The 19594-nt window shown below is 44.8% G+C and overlaps 2 protein-coding genes across 2 annotated transcripts in view; one reads left to right on the forward strand and one right to left on the reverse strand.

Annotated features, from left to right (window-relative positions):
• BAG4 (BAG cochaperone 4) overlaps positions 1-2610 on the reverse strand; it is a 33486-nt gene extending 30876 nt beyond the window's left edge. Inside the window, exon 1 of the mRNA XM_008686600.2 lies at positions 2207-2610. Coding sequence (XP_008684822.1) covers positions 2207-2476 — 270 coding nt within the window. The 5' untranslated portion in view covers positions 2477-2610. The remainder of the gene's footprint in view (positions 1-2206) is intronic.
• Positions 2611-2846: 236 nt separating this feature from the next.
• Positions 2847-12828, forward strand: LSM1 (LSM1 homolog, mRNA degradation associated). The gene is made up of 4 exons (XM_008686598.2): positions 2847-3067; positions 7123-7191; positions 8552-8667; positions 12317-12828. Exons 1-4 carry the CDS (start codon positions 3022-3024, stop codon positions 12485-12487), a joined length of 402 nt encoding a protein of 133 aa, XP_008684820.1. The 5' UTR covers positions 2847-3021; the 3' UTR covers positions 12488-12828.
• The last annotated feature ends 6766 nt before the right edge of the window (positions 12829-19594 follow it).

A 19594-nucleotide genomic window follows, 5' to 3' on the forward strand; every position in this document is an offset into this window, starting at 1 on the left:
CCTTCTTCACAATTAATCTCTCACTACGTGTTATTTCTCATATAATTTTTTAAAGATGTAACTATCATAACATAAAACCCACCCTTTTTTTTTAAGATCTTATTTTTATTTATTTCTTTGAGAGAGAGAGATGCGAGCAGGGGGAGGAGCAGAGGGAGGGGGACAGGCAGATTCCACACTGAGCACAGAGTCTGATGCGGGCCCAATCTCAGGACCCTGAGATCATAACCTGAGCCAATATCAAGAGTCAGACATCTAAGTGACTGAGCCACCCAGGTGCCCTCACACCCACCCTTTTAAAGTGTACAATTCAATGGTTTTTTGTATAGTCAAAGTTGTGCAATCATCATCACTATCTAATTCCAGAATATTCTCATCACCTCAAAAACAAACTCCATACCCTTTACCATCACCTCAAAGTCCCCAGTCCCCCAGCCCCTGGTAACCACTAATCTTCCTGTCCCTACAGATTTGCCTATTCTGGACATTTCACATAAATGGGACTCATACAGTATGTGGGCTTTCTGACTATCTTTGTACATGTAGCATGATGTTTTCAAGATTCATCCATTTCATAAAATGTATCAGTACTTAATTTCCTTCTGATGGCTAAATAATTTCATTGTATCAATGTACCATATTTTATCTATTCATCAGTTGATGGCTATCTGGGTTATTTCCACTTTTTGACCATTCTGAATAATGTTGCCATGAACATGCTTGTTGTTCATAAAAACATGCACATTTTTATGTAGACATGTTTTCAGTTCTCTTGGGTACATATCTAAAAGCGAACTTGCTGAGTAATACACTAACTCTATACTTAACGTTCTGAGGAACTGCCAAACTATTTTCCAAAGCACTGAACCATTTTACATCCCCACCAGCAATGTATGGGAATTTCACTACTATATTTTCAACCCATGAGGATATGATAATTACTGAACAGAAAGAGAGGTGTGCCCCCCCTCACCAACCGTATAATAATTCACTGCTAAGAATACTGAATTAACAAAAGAGAAGTATAGTTCTGGCAGGAAGACAAGGAGTAAAATGTTGTAAGTCCGAATGTACAGGTTTCCCCTGCTATCTGAAAGTAGAACATTCCTATGAAATCTTTTGTAAGCCAAAATGGCATAAAGTGAAAAAGCAATTACCATTATTTTTTTATGAAAAATGTTTTAGCATTTCCAGGCCCCCAAAATAACCTTTCTTAGGCTTCTCTGATACCTCAGGATATAGCTTGCCAACGGATGCACAAAATAAATCGAGATAAAGCACAGAGGCTCACAGGCACAGTTCAAAGCTATGGCAGTGTGATGCTGAGATGCTGAGTGTAGTTCCCAGGGAAGGAGCTTGGCGGTGCCACTCTCACTGCCCAATTGCGCACTGCCTCTACAACCGCTTGCTGCAAAACAAACGCTAAAGCTATTTTCGCGTTTCACCTTTCTTCCTAAAACCCAAACTCCTCTTCAGATTTCTTGCAGTTAGTAAAAACAGACACTAATGTAGGTCTTTCCTAAAAAACGAGGTGGCAATAAAGGTGAACCTTTAAAATGCCAGGGATACCGCTACTGACCAACTGAGTTAACCTCTCAGAGCCAACTATTAAATCATAAAATAGGGAGGCCGTAATGACAATTACGTTGCAGCCGCAACGTAATTTAACAATCCAAGTAAAGGTGAGTATTGGTGATTCAATCCTGGGCACAGCATTAGGGGCAAAGGGCTAAATGCCCGATCCCTCCTCTTACTTCTCGGTTCCTTCCCTTCGGGAGGGGTTGCTGAGTGACAGCGGGGGCTGCAGCCACCTCCCTTCTCGGGGAGAGCCGGCCATAGGAGCCACGCAGGATAAATTGTTAGAGCTCAAAAAGCTTGGCCGGGGCACTCCAGCCCAACATCAATCCAAGGCTGAGAGATTCCGCAGCTTGCTACTTAGCTTAGCAAGTCAGGGCAGGATCTTTCTTCCTTTTTTAATACTAACAGACACATTTATTATGGTCGAAGCAGAAAAGGAGACGCAAAGAGAACACAAGTATATCCCCCCAGCCACAAATCCAGTCTCTGTCTCTCCAACCCCCCATAAGGAAAACAAATATGAAACCCGATCCATTACGAACTCTGGAGCTTTATCAATCCCAATGGCCCTCACCCTCCAAAGACTCCCCTTATCGGAACCCCCTGGGACAGATCGCGCAAATCTTACCTGGTGGTTTCCTCCAGCTCGACCCGTCTCTGACCAGGCGCCTGCAGAGGCATAGTAGCCATCGCCTCCTCCGCCTTCTCCCGGCCAGGTGGTCTCAGCAGGGCCGCCCCCGCGCACCCGCCAGGAAATGGGAGGCTGGGGAGGTTCAGGGCGAGGAGGATACAAGGGCGGAGGTGGGTGCATGGGCACATCTCCACCCCCGGGCCCGTAAAAGCGGCCATACGAAGGACCGTCACTGGGGCCGTAGCCCGAGCGCCTCAAGGCCGACATGGGATCTACTGCCCGGTAGCGCTTCCCGCCCCCCACGGCCAGCCCACAGCGCAGGCGCCAGCCGACGAGAGGCACTGGACAGCAGGGAAAGGGGTCGGCCGACAACAGCCAATCCCAGGCTCGGTCCCGCCCCTTCGGCTCCCGAGTCCAGAGAGTTGAAGGACGGAGGGCCGTGACTCGGGGGTCTGGGAAGCAAGAAGACGAGCGGCAGCACCGTGTTTCTTAAAAGGGAAGATACATTTTCCTTACCATCTAGTCAATCTAGATTCCTCTTCCCCTTTTATCAGGGATGGGAATTGGGTGTCCCGGGACCGCACGACAGCCCCGCCTCTTCCTGAGGACGGGCACGTGATACCGGAAGTGGGTGGGAATAATATGGAGGCGTTTCCGGCAAGCCCCGGCTGCTGAAAGCCGGGGCAGACGTGCAGCTCCTGGTCCGGGTTCCTGTCCCGGTCCCGCCCAGGCGGCGACTGTGGTCGGAGAAGGGAGGTGTTGGACGCGCTGGCCCACCGCCGCTATACACTGCAGCCTTATCTCAGCTCAAAATGAACTATATGCCCGGCACCGCCAGCCTCATAGAGGACATCGACAGTGAGTATCATCTCCTCTGGATGAAGTCTGGGGTGAGATCCCTCCTCTGGGGCGGGTACCTCTTCAGGGGGAGCTCGCAGAATGAGTCTGGGGCGGGGAGAGTGTGTTTTTAGCACTGTTTCAGGGTGTTCGGCGTTGACATCCTGTATGTGAGAGAAGCCACGAGACACTCCGTTTGCCTATCTCCTAGCCGACTGCCTCTATCCCGTGTCTCGCAGCCTCCACCAGTCCCCGGGCCGATGAGCCACAAGCTGTAGAATTCATTCCTGCTTTGGAGGGACGCCGCTGCTAAGACCCAAACATGAGAGTTTACCCTCCCCACGTCGACTGTCTCCCACCTGCAATATATCAAAGTACCAGGTTGTTACTGGTGGATGAATGAGAGTACTTAGAGAAAGGATTCATTAAGAATCGAAAGTTTTAAGATAACAGCGGTTGGACTCAATTGGCAGTAAAATAGGTTTTATGCTGTGTAGCCATTTGCAATGCAGTCTTTAGCACTTTCAGGTTATGATAGTAGAGATCGCTGCCAGACAAAGGTATTGACTTTTCTGGAAAGGCTGAATCACTTCACACTTAGTTTTCTGTTCGACAGTTTTCTTGTATTAAGAAGACCTCCCTTTTTCCTGGTCATTGTCCTGAAGATGAGTTCGGCCCTGTACAAAAGAAAGACTCCTGTCTTTCCTTTTTCTAAGCTCTCATCTGTGAATTATTCCTCAAGCAACATTTTCTAATCCTTTGAATCCTGCGGTCTGTCTCATTAACTTGTAATTGCTGCAGAATGGCTTACACAGTTCCAAACGAGTTAAAACAATCACAGTTACTATGTATGCAGATTTAAAAAGTGAGTCCTTGGGGCGTCTGGCTGGCTCACAGTAGAAAATTCGACTCTTGATCTTTGGGTTGTGAGTTCAGCCCCGCCGCGGGTGTAGAGACTACTTAAAAATAAAATCCTTTGAAAAATAATAAAAAGTGAGTCTGTGATCATATTCTCTTTTTCTCATTGTCTGAAATCATTCTTTAAATCCAAGTTAGTGATTCTGCTATTGAAAGGAAATGTAGTGTGAATTGGACCATATTTGTATATGAATAACAATTGCACAAGCCCATCTGTCATATGTAATGAAATCTTCAATTTTAGTGATCTGTGGATGCCATTTTGCCCCCACTTCTCATTTTATATATCTGAATTATGTAAGGCTCCTAACACATTCTGCCATTGTACTAAAAATAATTTTTGTTCTCAAGCCCTCTAACCCCTTCTTTGTAGACTCCAAGCCTCCTCCTTTACTGAAAAGTTTGAAACCATCTCTTATGCATCCTTTGCTGTCCCCCGCAACCATACACACTATTTCCTCCTCTCTCCTCAATCTTTCTACATATTCACCCATCCTCTCATCTGAATAGGAGGTATTCTTCCCTTTCAGTCCGTGTCTTTTACTACTCTTTATTCCCACTATATCTTCCATTAATACCCTTTTTCTCTCATATCTTCTCTCTCCCCCTGGATCCTTCCCTTCATGTATATTCTTGTCCATCCATCTCATACTTTTTTTCAGTTATGTCTTCTCATCAAATTCCCATCCTTTTTCATATCTTTACCCCCAAACCTTTTGAATCCTCTCCATTTTGACTCTACTTCCTGACCATCTACAGTAGACCACCTCTGTTACCCTGCAATCTGATTTTTGTTGTCATCACACTGCTGAAACTGCATTCTTAAAAGGCAGCAGTTTGATGCATTCTTCTGGGTTCTTCCCTCCCCTCTGCAGTATTGCGATTCTATTACCACTGGATTCTTAATTCTGTTTTCTTGGTTTCTCCAGCACTGGTACTTGCTGATTTTCTCACCTCTCCAACTCTTACTGTTCCCTAAAATAGGTGGGCCCTTAGGTTCTATCTTTGGTCGGCCTCTTTTTTTTTTTTTTTTTAAGATTTATTTATTTGAGAGAGCATGCGTGGGGTGGTGAGGAGCGGGGGCAAAGGGAGAGAGAGAATTCCAAGCAGACTCCCATCTGAGTGTGAAGCTCAATTCCAGGACCCTGAGATCATGACCTGAGCTGAAATCAAGATCCAGCCGCTCAACCAACTGAACCATCCAGGTGCCCCATGCTTCCTTCTTTAAATCTCTAGGAGAGCTCCTGGACTTTAATAATTATATCACCTCTTTGTGAACTTATCCAAAATTGCTCTAATTAGACCTCTTTGACATTCCAGTCTTACATTTCCAACTGCCTGTTGACAGTGTCCTGTCGGTTAAGCATCTGACTCGGTTTCTGCTCAGATCATGATCTCAGGGTCACGAGATGGAGCCCCACATTGGACTCCACGCAAAATCTGCTTAGAGTTTCTCTCTCCCTCTCTCTCTGCACCCCCCCCCCCACCATGTTTGCGCACCGGTGCAAGCTCACTCTCTCTCTCTTTCCAATAAATAAATAACTCTTTTAAAAAATTCCTGCATGTCCTCAAATCATTTCTTCAGCACTGCCCCCGCCCCGCACACACAATCACACCCCACCTCTACAAATTCCCATCTCTTAGAACTACACAGTCTTGGGGCATCTGAGTGACTCAGTTGATTAAGAGTCCAGCTCTTGGTTTCAGCTCAGGTCATGATCTCAGGGTCCTGGGATCAAGGCCCATGCTCTGCATTCAGCATGGAGTCTGCTTGAGGATTCTCCCTCTCCCTCTGCCTCTCCCCCTGTGAGCATGTGTGCACACTCTTTTTCTCTCTCTCTCTAAGATAAATAGATATATATTTTTTTAAAACAACAGAACTACACAGTCTTCATTCTCTTGACTCTCCCTTCTCATTGGCCTTGATGTAGGTTTCCTCTTCATGTCTCACATTCTGCCCTCTCTTTTCTGCCAGTTCAGTCTTCAGTGTTTTCTTATGAAGTATAATCCAAACTGAATCTGCTTCTGGTACTTTGGGGACTTTATATCCTGTGACTTCCCTTTACACCCCCAACTTTTAGCCAAACGTATGGATATATACCAGCCTTTTTTCCCCTGCTTCCTAAATTACAGATTCCCCTTTCCCTGTCATTCATCACAGAGGCCAAACATTATCAGTCTTTCAAGGCTCAACTCAGATACCTCCTCCAGCTAGTTTCTCTCACATAATAGTTAAGATCTGCTTTCTTGTGGTACTTAATTATAGCGCAAAGAAGACTACAGATTCCTTCAGGGAAGAATCACTGTCTTATTTCTGTTACGTTTCTAGAAAGTATTTTATGCACAGCATTAAAGAAATTAATGAATGAATTTTGCTAGCTATTCTAGCAACTGGCTTATTGTCATTTTTCAGTGTCAGGTCAAAGTCACCTCTTCGGAGTGTTTTCCCCTAGCCACCCTCTCTTCTGTAGCTACTTTCCCTTTCTCTTCATCATATTATCCTGCTATCTTGTTTATTATTCCATTGTACTAATCACAGTAGGTTGTTGGGTTTTTTTTCTACTTGTTCACCTTCCTCCACCAGGAATATAAGTTAATAAGGTTGGTGACTTTCTGAGTCTTCTTCTCTACTGTATATCTAAGCCCCAGACGAGCACGTAGCTCTCAATAAATATTAATTGAGTTTTTACTCTAGCTGACTATCAGCATCCTCATTTACCTGTTTGAGACATTGTTTTTATTTATAACCTTCCCTGATCCCAAAGTGTGAAATAGAAGCTCGTCTATAAGTTGAGATGAAAATAATTCTAGTACTAAGATCATAAAGGTCATCTAGACTAAATTTCTCAGTTTGTGGATGTAGAAATTGACATGACACTGGGAGGGTTTAGCTGCCAACATCAACATCTAGAGCTGGGAGTCAGGCTTCCAGGCTACTCACCCAGTCCTTTGCCCACTCTGCCACCACAAATCTTGTCATCTTAACCCCAGGAAGCCTTGGTCCTCCCTCTAATTTCCCAATAAACTGTGCCTTAAATACTTTGGAAGAATAAGTGGTAGAGCTTAACCTGCTATTAATTTGTTTTTAATTGTTAATCCTGTAAACTTATTGAAGCTAACAGTTCTCATTTTCTAAAGATCTTTTTTCCTCTCCCCAGAAAAGCACTTGGTCCTGCTTCGAGATGGAAGGACGCTTATAGGTTTCTTGAGAAGCATTGATCAATTTGGTATGTACTAGTTATAGACTTTTCTATATGAAGAGCAGCTATTGTATGTTTGTGTTATTTCATGTTGAAATTTATTTATCTGCAACTTTTTCAAGTGTCTGGCATAATGGAATACTGTTTTGAGTCATTACGTCATTGTTTTCTAAATTATGATTAGGTGATTCAAAAGCTAGCATTTAGGTAAATAAGCTTATATTTCTAAAACTGGTTTTCACTAGAGCATATGATTGCAATGTTTTGGACTGTTTTTTTATTTTCCCCAGTAGAGGGAGCCAAATGATAGAAATAAACTCAGTCCCCTGAAAAAGCTGCTCATTTGTACATTGGCTTGGGTGCCACTACTCTTCAAAGCAATTCCTGCACTGAAGGTAATCCCTCCCTGTCCAATGAAAATTGGGTGGAAGGCATTTCCTGAAGCATTTTTGGGGTCCCAACTTTAAACTCAAGATTTTACACTTTAGGGATACATAAGACTCAGAGTCTGAGTCTTTGTTTTGCATCTTACATTTTTCTAAAAAGGTCTACATTTGCTTCTGTTTCAAGGAACTTCTCTGTTCATATCAACATTTGTTGGACATCTGCTAGTGGATTTGGGCATGAGGAAAAGCAACATAATTGAAACGCTTAGAGGAAGTGTAGAAGGTAGCATTGATATTTGCTTTTCTTCAAATAAGATGAATAGTACCAATTTAAAAAAGACAAAGAATTATTCTTAACAGACTGGCGTTCTGAATCTTAAATCAAATTCGTCAGATTACCTTGGGGGGAAAAGTAGCAAATCCTGACTTTATTCTCAGATTACCAGGTACGGTTATCTGACAGAGTGAAAAGAGAGGTTTTTGTGTATCATAATCCATGGATACCTGCACTGGGTTAAATGAATCCTAAGTACTGAAACAAAGTTAAATCTTTGGTAAATTGTCATATACACATACCCACGCAACGTAGAAAAACTGGTTTTTGTTTAAAAAAAAAAACTAGTTTTGACCTCTACAGTTTTTAGGTTTCAGAGTCTTCCAAGTGCCCTACCGCTTTGTATTTTCTTATAGTCTTGTCAGTATTCACAATCTCACTGATGTAAAGGAATTTAATTTTTGTAACTGATTCCCACCATCATTCATGCATTAGTGCAGCATAATCCCCAGTACTCTGTTTGCAGTTGTTTAGAAGTCTCCCGAGTGGTGTGTCTTAATAAAACAGGAGAAGACTGTTTAAAATTTTAGCTTTTCCCAGAATTAGAAAGTTTGGAAATCATGTTCAGCAGAATCTTTTCTACTCAAAATAACTGATTGTTTGAGTTATGGACCTTTACCCAGTAATTTGAACTAAATATGTTTGTTTCTTCCCTATGCACTTATAGCTAATTTAGTGCTACATCAGACTGTGGAGCGTATTCATGTGGGCAAAAAATACGGTGATATTCCTCGAGGGATTTTTGTGGTCAGAGGAGAAAATGTTGTCCTACTAGGAGAAATAGTAAGTGAAAACCGTTAAGCTGCTGTGGGTCTTGATAATCAAACTAGTTAGGTTTCTTTTTGTCTTTTCAAGAAGGAAAAAATACATTGTCCACATGGCACCCAGCTTCTCACAGAAACCACCGCAGTAGCTTGGGAAGCTACAGGTATAAAAGGGGAACTACAGGGAATAACTAACTTCGTTCCAGTGCCTCTTGGCATTTTAAACATTTTGATCCCATTAGCAGCAAAGGATCATTGATTTTACCTGATATAAAAGTAGTATACTGTACAAACATGTTCATTAATGTATTTCTGCTATCTCTAATAGCAGAAAATTGGAAAACTTAATACCAAACAAGAGATGAATAATTCGATAAAGTATGCTTTATATACACTGGAATATTTGCAGTCATTGAAACAATTGGTTACAAGTAGGTTTTCATGATATGAAGCTAATGAGCGATGCTTGGGGGAAAGACAGATTGCATATACATCGCAATGTCCCTGTTTTTTAAAGGGGGAAGGGGAAGGAGAGAAGGGGGCTGTAGGAGAAGGCTTTCTGTTCACTGCTGAGCATGGAGCTCAGCCTCACGTGGATCCTTAGCTCACAACCAAAGAGGATACCTCTGCATGCCAGGAAGACCAGTTGGCAGGTGAAAAGTTAAGTCTTCTAAAGCGTTGTTACCGTAGGGGTGTGTGTGTGTGTACACACATAACCATTCATATACACATATATTTAGGCATATATATAGATATACACAAAAAAAAACTATTAGAAAATTAGCTAATAGATGTGCTCAGACTTTTTTTTTTTTTTTTTTGGCTTTTTAGGTTTTTATTTTAATTACAATTAGTTAACATACAGTAGTTTTTGTTGTTGTTTGTTTGTTTGTTAAAGATTTTATTTTTAAGTAATTTCTACACCCAATGTGGGGTTCAAAGTCACAACCCCAAGATCAAGAGTCTCCTGTCCCTCCAACTGAATCAGCCAGGCGCCCCAGCATACAGTGTTACATTGTTTCAGGTGCCCAATATAGTGATTCTCAGGCATTTTTAAAAGAAGATGAAACTTGATCTCATGTTTATTTAAAATATTTACTTAAAAAGAAAAATACCTTATTTAAAACCTTTGGCTTTGCTTCTGATTATTGGATTTGCCAGGAATATCAAACTGAAAAACTTAACCACGTCTTAAATCAGGTTTACAAAAGTCTTTGGAGTGAAGTGGTTTGATCTGTAGCGATTTTTAACAATAAGCCATTTGAGAAAGTGAGATAATCTGGCAGGGTCAGGTTGGCTTAGAGACCTCAAGTTGAAACAGCTGGGGATGACGAACCAATGCTGTCAATAACGGTATTGCTAAGGGCTGCTATGAAATGTAGGAAAATTTTTTTTTTCTAATTTTGAAAGTGTTTTTGTGATGGATATTTTTGGTTCAGTAAATCGCCTGTTTCAGCAGTAGAAGTGTCATCTCATTGTAATACTTAGAGGTTGAAATACAGCAGTCTAGTACCATGAGCGTGGGGAGTGGCGTGAGTAAATGAGTGTAAAGAGCTCTGCCGGTATACGAAGAGGGGCTAAGCCATCTCTGGACAGTAGGAGTATGAGTGATTATGCTTTCCTTTGTTTATGCTTTTCTCAGTTTAATTTTTAGAGCAGAAACATACGACTTTGCTGTCAGGAGAAAAGATTTCAGTTAAAATATTTGCACGTACTCTGCTTCAGCTGTGTAGTCGTGGACACCGCAGACATGTGTGCGCCGGTTGCATTGGCGCACATGGGCCCCTGTGAGGAGAAGGAGGGGACTTGCATTTGTTCTGGAAGAGTCCTTGTTTCCCGGGAGCCCTTTGGGGAGGAAGTGCTCTTGTATGTGAATGGTTTGGATGCTGCAGAATTTTTACAGTGGCGCCGCTACAGCCTTGTGGCTCAGGAGCGCTTATGCAGCTGGATGAGTCAGTAGTCAGTGTGACGAAATCCAGTCCCAGCCCTAGAGAAGCTCGTACCCAGAAACCAGTTAGAGGCTGTTAACATCTGTTGTTTAGGAAGTCCCTGGATTCTGCCTCAAGGATTATGATGCACACAGCCTTAAGTAATAGGACTGATTGTTGGGAATTAGCATCATCTTAACCACATGACTAGCTCGATGAATAACATAGTGAAAGGTCCAGGAGGCAGTACACCATGCTAAGAACATTATCTTCCCTTCAGCTGCTCCCCGTGGATTGTGAGGGCGGTTTAGACTTGATAAGATATATTTTGCCCAGTGCAACAAACATTTGAGCCAAGGCAGGACTTGCTTATATAATTTGTGGCTTTCATTCTAACCTTCCACTTGATGTCCCTGCCTGTGGTTCTGCGGCCTTGGCAGCACAGAGAGTGTTAGTACCCGTGGTAGGCTGCAGCGTCTGGAGGCTTTGCGTGTGTGTTGGTGCCTTCCCAGAATTTTATGATTGCAAATCATAGAGGAAGATAAAAAATAAGAATACCGTGTATATATCCTCTTTCCATGTAACAGAAACACAGACTAATACCTGTACGTTCATTTTAAGGAGAATAAGTTGAATCTGGATAGGGAGATACTTTTATAGGAAGGTTCTGCATCATAAGATCAGTTACCAAATATTTGTAAGGTGTTCAGATGTAAAAATATTAAGCAGAGGGGCACCGGGGTGGCTCAGTCAGTTGAGCATCCAGCTCTTGATCTCAGCTGAGGTCTTGATCTCAGGGTCCTGAGTTCAAGCCCCACTTTGGGCTCTGCGCTGGGTGTGGAGCCTACTTAAAAAAAAAAAAAAGTTAAGCATATTATGCCAGAATAAGTGAAAAAATTACAGTTAATATTTGCATTGTAGGTTTTTTTTAAGTCAATATATACGGGGAAAAATAAGAAGTATATTCCCCAAAATATTGTTCCATACTGGAATTGCAGGTAATTAAAAAAAATTTTTTTTCTGCTTGTCCGTTTTCTAAATTTCATACAGTGAGCATGTATTTTTAAAATAAGAGAAAAAATAGCTTTTAAAAAAAAATGTTTTAAATTAAAACAGTGAAAATATATTGAAGCCAAACTGGTTTAGTAACTTAACTGGTCTACTGAGGTTTTCTCTAGAAGATGTGTTGCCATAGAGGCGGAAAGAATCTTGCGTTGTAATTTAAAGACTCCTAGTTAATGGAACAGAGGGGCAGGTTATTGTCTTTGGGTGGGGGGCGCTTCTTTGAATCAGTGTTCTCTACCTTCTTAGCCACAACCCCCAGAAATTAAGCTGACTTTTATAATGTAAAAATATAAAACATCGAAAGCCATCTTGACCTCAGTAACTTCTCTCTTGGATCCTTTGGAGTTGGGAAGATAGTTGTTCATACATATGCACATACATATATAATTTTTTTTAAGAAAAGCAGTCCTTGAGTAATGTCGGACTTCAGATAACGTAAAGCTTTGTGACACACACAGATACTGATCTCCGTTAGCACATTCATACAGTATGTATTGGGTAGTAGTGTGGGCAGCCACTCCTGGCAGCCACTCTGTCCCCAGGAGGATATTTCAGCCCTGTCACAATTACGAAAAATAATCCAAGCCTAACCCAGGAATCCGTTTGCCTAAAGGTCTGTAATGTTTTCTGTTCTTGGTCGTCAGTTGAAGGTTTTCAACCCTGCTTATCCTGTAGGACTTGGAAAAGGAGAGTGACACACCCCTCCAGCAAGTGTCTATTGAAGAAATCCTAGAAGAACAAAGGGTAGAACAGCAGACCAAGCTGGAAGCCGAGAAGCTGAAAGTTCAAGCGCTGAAGGACCGGGGTCTCTCCATTCCTCGGGCAGATACTCTCGATGAGTATTAAGTCATGTGCTCAGAGGCTAGTGCTCTTGGGGAGCAGCGGCTGTCACTGAATGGAAGTGACATCTGGTCACCCCACACATTTGACTAGAGACTGTAGAGTTTTGAAAAAAGTCCTTTTTATTTTGAATTCTTTCACATGTGCAACATGAAGAAATCATGTGGCTTTGTTTTTTTTCCTGTTTTAATGACAAAAATCATTGTTTAAAAAAAAAAAAGCAGTGGCCTGGACTCCTTTCACACATCACTGCGGAGCTGGCAACTACTTCTTCATATTGCTGCTCTTGTACCAAATTAGCGTTCACAGGAGGGAGTTGGCATTTACTTGTAAATAAAATATAAATCTCAAAACTCGTATTATTTCCTAAGTTTGAGTTGCCTCCAGGGAATAGACCAAATTGAGTTTTGTTTTGTTTTGTTTTTTAAAGATTTCATTTATTTGACAGAGAGAGAGAGACAGAGGGAACACAAGCCGGGGGAGAGGGAGAGGGAGAAGCAGGCTTCCCGCTGAGCAGGGAGCCTGATGCGGGGCTGGATCCCAGGACCCTGGGATCATGACCCGAGCCGAAGGCAGACGCTTAATGGCTGAGCCACCCATGCGCCCCCCAAATTGAGTTTCTGCTGTCAAAGGCACAAGCTGTCCACTGGGATCTCTCCCTTCCGTGACAGTTTCCAAGTTGCCAGTTACTTATGAAGGAATATTTTCATCCTAAATATCTTGCAAGTCCTCCCCTCTCCACTATCCACGTTTTCAGCTGGAGGAAGGCGCTTGCAGCCAAGTTTTGCAGTTACCAGTGGGAGCAGAAGCCTTGGGTTTGAGAAACAGCATCACAAGTGTACTTGCTGTTCCTCCTTCCCCAACAGCTGCTCCAGACTACGTCCCCATGAGATCCAGCACTTTACTAAAGTTAACACACAGAAGGGACAAGACCCATCACCCACCTTTGAAAAGCAGGTGTCACTTTAACTATAAGAAGATACTGCGAGTGAGCAAGATTACATTCATTTTCCTGAGCACCATGGTTTCAGAACATCTGACACCTTCGAGAAATTTGGTTCACTATTTGGTATCTTGTTTTTTTCCAACCTCCTTCAAACAATTCCAAATGCAATAATAAGAGTTACGGTTTATAAGGAAAGGGGACTTCATTTCCACAATAGAATTTCCCAGCCTAAGCAAGTTTTGATCATTGCTTTCTGACCTTTGTCACCCAGGCAGCAGCTAAGAATTAGACCCAAAGGGTGAAACCGGACTGCTGCTTTCCTCCCTTCTCCACGCTGCTGTGCGCAATGGCTCACCCTCAGCTCTGCCCAGCCCAGCCTTTGTGCCGATACTAAAATTCGGTGCTTTTTCCCTGGACCATTGCTGGCATTCTCTTCTATCATTAGATTTCAGACTCCACCTCAGTATACACTTTTCTATTATCTTTAATAGTTTCTTCCAATAGCGGTTCCCATGAGACCGCTTTCTAGGGAGACAAATAAGGACGATCTACCAAAGCCCCTTTCCCGTCCATCTTTATTCTGATAACATTGAGTACAGAAGCATATCTCTTTCTCTTCCAGCTGTTCTTTTTCCCTTTCCTTGGCTCTTGACCTTATATTACATGCTCTTAGCTCATTTAAACCACAGCCTGGGGGTGTCTGGGTGGCTCAGTCCTGGGCTCGAGCCCCACATCGGGCTCCCTGCTCAGCGGGGAGTCTTCCTCCACCCACTCCTCTCTCTCTCTCTCTCTCTCTCTCAAATAAACAAACCAGAGTCTTCTCCCAGCTCTGATAAACTCCTAACAGGCCCTGGATACCGAGTAGAGCTAGAAAGTCTCACACTGTCCGTCGTGCAGGGCTTTTCAGGGAAGCCAAGTGCGCGTGAATCCCAGAGGTGTCACACGGGTGAGGATGGCTGGAAAGTGGTCTCGTTCTGCTCGCGAGAGTAGAGGCTGGCAGGTTCAGGCAGTGGCCGTACAGAGAGCAGACACACCGGGCACCCTCTAGTCTCCACCAGACATGAGATCCATGGCAGCACTGCACGGCTCGAGTCAATCCCAGGAATCATACCAGGCAAGAAAATACCAGAGAAGGGGCAGTTAACGAACAGCTCCACATCCCCATTCTCCCCCAAAACAAGCTATATGTATATATGTATTCGTGGGGCATTTCTCACCTTTCAAGAGGCAGCGAGAGAGCAGCACCATCCAACTTCCTGTCCCATCAGGAGTCAGGATGCCCAGTGAGGTACAGAGAAGGCAACCTGGCCAGAGATGCTGCAGGCCGACACCCCAGTGCTCACACAGTCCTCCAGTTTTACGAGAAAACCAAGCCTGCTAGTAATCGAGGGAAGAGCAGCAGCAGAGAGGAGTCTGAGCGGTCACCTTGGAGTTAATATGAGCTGAGCAGGAATGTCCTCCGTGATAAAAGCTCACATACACACACGCTCTACCAGTGCAATTGGTTCCTAAAGCTGACTCTTGAACAATGCAGGGGTTGGGGACACTGGCCACCCTACACAGTCAAAAATCCCCATGTAACTTCTGACTCCCCCCAGAACTTCACCAAGAGCCTACTCTTGGTTGAAAGCCTTACCAATAACATAAACAACTGAGTAACACAGGGGCACCTGGGTGGCTCAGTCGGTTGAGCGTCTGCCTTCGGCTCAGGTCATGATCTCGGGGTCCTGGGATTGATTGAGCCCCGCATCAGGCTCCCTGCTCAGCAGGAGCCTGCTTCTCCCTCTCCCTGTGCCACTCCCCTGCTTGTGCTCGCTCTCATTCTCTCTCTGTGTCAAATAAATAAAATATTTAAAATAAACATTTGATTAACACATATTTTGTATGTCATATGTATTATATATAGTGTATGCTTGCAATAAAGTAGGCTAGAGAAAATGTTACTAAAAAAATCATAAGGGGGGGGCGCCTGGGGGCTCCGTCAGTTAAGCCTCCAGTTCTTGGTTTCTGCTCAGGTCAAGATCTCAGGGTCCTGTGATCCAGCCCTGCACTGGGATTGAGCCCTATGTTGTGGGCTCGGCACGCTCAGCAAGGAATCTTCTTGAGAATTCTCTCTCCCTCTCCCTCTGCCCCACCTCTCCCCACCTCTCTGAAATCTTTAAAAAAATCATAAGAGCAACGCGTTTACGGAACTATACCGTATTTATCAAAATAACCGCATGCGAGCGTGCCTGCGCGCTTGGAACGCATGTTGTTCAAGGGTCGACTGTACCTTACATGCAAGAGAGGTCAGGTTGTTGCCGGTGAGACTGAACGTGAACTGGACCTTCTGAGCACAACAGGAGTAATTGGTAGAGATCCTTCTGCTGAACGGGATGTGCCCTTACTCCAGGCGGCCTTCACCGCAGACCACAGACCCCCAGGTGTGGGGAGTGGAGATACTTGGTGTAAAAATGTCAGGAAGAGCATCCCAGGGAAACATGTGCGTGGGGGCGGGGGAGAACTTGTCAAGGAAACTTGGAAGGAAAGAACCTACTTCTCAGCCCGGTTCCCTCCCAGCTGCGGTGCCCCACCCCCATCTGGCGGATCGCCCTCCAGCGCCACCCCTCCCCGTAAGGAGAGAAGAGCCGGCTTCTAACTGAGCGGGTCTGGTGTCCAGTTAAGCGAACCAAGATCGGAAGTAACTTTTCCTCTCCCCTTCCCAAGATCCTCTAGCCTGAATCAGGCAACCAGCTCTAGAAAATGGAGCATATCTGATGTTCCTCTGGGTGGGTTCACCTTGGTTAGGACGCCCCTACCTGTCTCCTCCCCGGGTTCTGCCTGGGCTCCCTGGAAGCAGAAGATGAAATCAAGTTCTTTCCTGTCTCATTTCACCGCTTTGCCTCTTTCCCCCCTGTCAGCCTATATTGTACCCATTCTCCTTTTTAAAAAAAAAAAAATGTTTTTCCTGGCGCCTGGGTGGCTCCGTTGGTTACGCGTCTCCCTTCAGCTCAGGTCATGTTCTGGGAGTCCCAGGATCGAGTCCCCCATGGGGGGTGGGGGTGGGGGGCCTCTGCTCTGCAGGGAGTCTGCTTCTCCCTCTGACCCTCCCCCCTCTCATGCTTGCTCTCTCTCTCTCTCTCTCTCTCAAATAAATAAATAAAATCTTCTTTAAAAAGATGTTTTTCCTAACTGCAGCCACTCAGCGGTTGCCGTCCCTTGGCTGGGCATGGCCTCAGAGGCCGCCGCTCTGGGCAACCAGCTAGCCCGTAGCAAGGACAAAAAGGAAGAGCGAGGGCTCAGTGTATCTCAAGGTCAGATGTGCAGAGGGCCTGGGAATTTATCTCTAAGACCAGATCTTATTTGGCATATAATTTATACACAGTAAAATCCCCCCTTTCAGTCCACAGCTCCCTGAGTGAACAACTGCATACGGTTATGTGCCCACCGCTCCTGCCCCTTTGAATTAACTTCTCCCTCCTTCCCGGCCCCTGGCAACCACGATCTGTTTGCTGTTGCTGTAGCGAATGTTGGCAACTAAAACAAAATTTTCTTTTTTTTTTTTAACTTTTTTTTTTTTTAAGATTTTATTTATTTATGTGACAGAGAGACAGCCAGCGAGAGAGGGAACACAGCAGGGGAGAGGGAGAGGGAGAGGAAGAAGCAGGCTCCCAGAGGAGGAGCCCGATGTGGGGACTCGATCCCGGAACGCCGGGATCACGCCCTGAGCCAAAGCCAGACACTTAACGACTGCACTACCCAGGCGCCCCAAAACAAAATTTTCTTAAAATACTGTACCAAAAAAAAAAATCTGATAGGTTAAACTCAGCTCACCCACCTTCAGTTTGCTCTTCTGGTTTAAGCTGTTCCAAAAGGCAGAAAGCTCTGTGCTCCCTGCCCAAATCTCTGGGCAAGGAGACCCAAAGCCTGGCTCGCCTGCAGACATGGAGAGAGAAGGGGGAACAAGAAACGAATATAATCTGAGTCATTCATCACCCTAAGCTTGTTGAATGGCTACTAGATGCCAGGATTGACAGGCTATGAGACAACTCTTGGCCCCAGTTTCCAGAGAGAAACATGAGGTTTTTTTAAAGATTTACTTATCCAGTTATACACAACTAATGAATCATTGACCATTACATCAAAAACTAATGATGTGCTGTATGTTGGCTAACTGAATTAAATATATATATGTGTGTGCGAAAGCAAAATAAACAAATAAATAATAAAATGCTTTTAAAAAAGATTTATTTATCCGCTTTTGAAGGAGAGGGAGGGCATGAGCAGGATGGGCTGAGGGAGAGGGAGAGAGGATCTCAAGCAGACTCCCCATGGAGCATGGAGCCCGACTCAGGGCTCAATCTCACAACCCTGAGATCATGACCTGAGCAGAAACCAAGAGTCGGACACTCTCCCGACTTCACCACCCAGGTGCCCCCAGAAACACGAGATTTTTAAAGGTTTAGCTGTGTAACCAAGAGTACAGACTAGACTGCCTGGCTTCTTCCTAGCTGTCTGAGGTTGGTCAAGCTGCTTAGCTCAATGCCTCAATTTCCTCATCTGTAAGACCGGCATACGAATAGTACCAACTCCTTGGGTGGTGTTTGTAAGGGTAAGGTGAGTTAGTCTGCGTAGAGCTTGCAGTAGTGCCTGGGCCAGAACATGTGCTCAGCGCCAGCTCCTGCCACCTGCTGAATCCCTGACGTGTGCCAGACTCTTGGGACAGACTCCATACCCTCCATGAACTGATACTTTGTACAACTAAGGATGCCTTGTGAAATAATGGTGACCAACTCGGGTTAAGGAATTAAGATACTGACAACATAAAATGTACTCTAAAGGGAGGTAATCCATAATTACCTCAAGCCCAATGAGTCAAACGTGCCTTAACTTTCTGCCACCTTCTCACAATGACACCTTGGGAGGGAAACACTGCATTTTTCAATCCTAAATAAGCATATACCCTTATAAGCAGTCCAGAGACAGCCCTCACCTCCAGGCTGACCACCCTTAAGAGATGGAAGAAAATCAGTGTTTACTGAGAATCGGCAAAGTACCAGGCTCCATACTTTCCAATCATTTATTAAACATTGATGAAGTATCTAGGAATTATCTAGCACTGTGCTAAGCGCTGGGGATTCAAGAACTTGCCAAGGATCCAAGTTCTCGGGGAGTTTCCAGGTCCTTATGGAGCTTACAGACTTGCAAAAAGGGGGGGCCTGCATGTGTGGGGACAGGGGATATATTAAAAACCTCTGTACCAGAGCACCTGGGTGGCTCAGTAGGTTAAGCATCTGCCTTCGGCTCAGGGCGTGATCCCGGCGTTGTGGGATCGAGCCCCACATCAGGCTCTTCCACTATGAGCCTGCTTCTTCCTCTCCCACTCCCCCTGCTTGTGTTCCCTCTCTTGCTGGCTGTCTCTATCTCTGTCGAATAAATAAATAAAATCTTTAAAAAATAAATAAATAAAATAAAAACAAATAAAAACAAAACAAAAAATAAAATAGCAGTCTTTTAAGAAAGGGGGATGTGGGAGGGAGGGGCAGGAGGGACAGTCGTCTTACCGATACTGTGATACACGGCTATCAAGGGGGCCCAAAGGAAAAAGTATTGAATTCTAGTTAAAGAGCAGAGCGAGGTGGGGCCCAAAGGGAAGCCTTGAGGGTAGGCGATGCTCCGCTATCTGGACGCAGAGAAGGGGCGCACGGGGCAGACAGCCCGCAGGCTCTGGAGAAGACAGCGCGGGCCGGGGCGGGGAGACACTGGAGGACCCGGAGCCTGGGCTAAGAAGTCTGGACTTTCTTTTGTGGGCTCCTGATGCATTGTCACCTGACGGCAGCCTTCTCACCACCTTGAGAGGGTCCCACAAAGGAATAGAAGAGGAAGACATACCCCCGTTCACAGATCGGGGAGTTCAGACGGAAGAAGTGAGCGGCTGGCAATCACGAAGCAAGAGGCAGACGGGGGCCTGGGAGCCCGCTGCGGTGTGACAGCCGCACGTCCTCTACTCCCCAGCCCCGGGGGACCACAGGTGGGTGGCCATGCCCCGTGCACAAGAGGGGGGCAGACAGCTCAGTTCCCTGCAGGGGTATCTTCCCGTGTACCCCCTTGGTACTCCACCTCCCCGCACTCCCTACAACCTGCTACTGAGCAACCCTCGGATCGTTTCCCAAACCCCTGCACCCCAT

This window comes from Ursus maritimus, unplaced genomic scaffold, assembly GCF_017311325.1.
Source record: "Ursus maritimus isolate PB19 unplaced genomic scaffold, ASM1731132v1 scaffold_28, whole genome shotgun sequence".
Lineage (NCBI taxonomy): Eukaryota > Metazoa > Chordata > Mammalia > Carnivora > Ursidae > Ursus > Ursus maritimus.

Coding starts and splice junctions, on each gene's coding strand:
- LSM1 (XM_008686598.2), top strand. CDS start 3,022: ATGAACTATATGCCCGGCACCGCCAGCCTCATAGAGGACATCGACA. Junction 3,068..7,122: donor CCTCATAGAGGACATCGACA/GTGAGTATCATC, acceptor TCCTCTCCCCAG/AAAAGCACTTGGTCCTGCTT. Junction 7,192..8,551: donor GAGAAGCATTGATCAATTTG/GTATGTACTAGT, acceptor ATGCACTTATAG/CTAATTTAGTGCTACATCAG.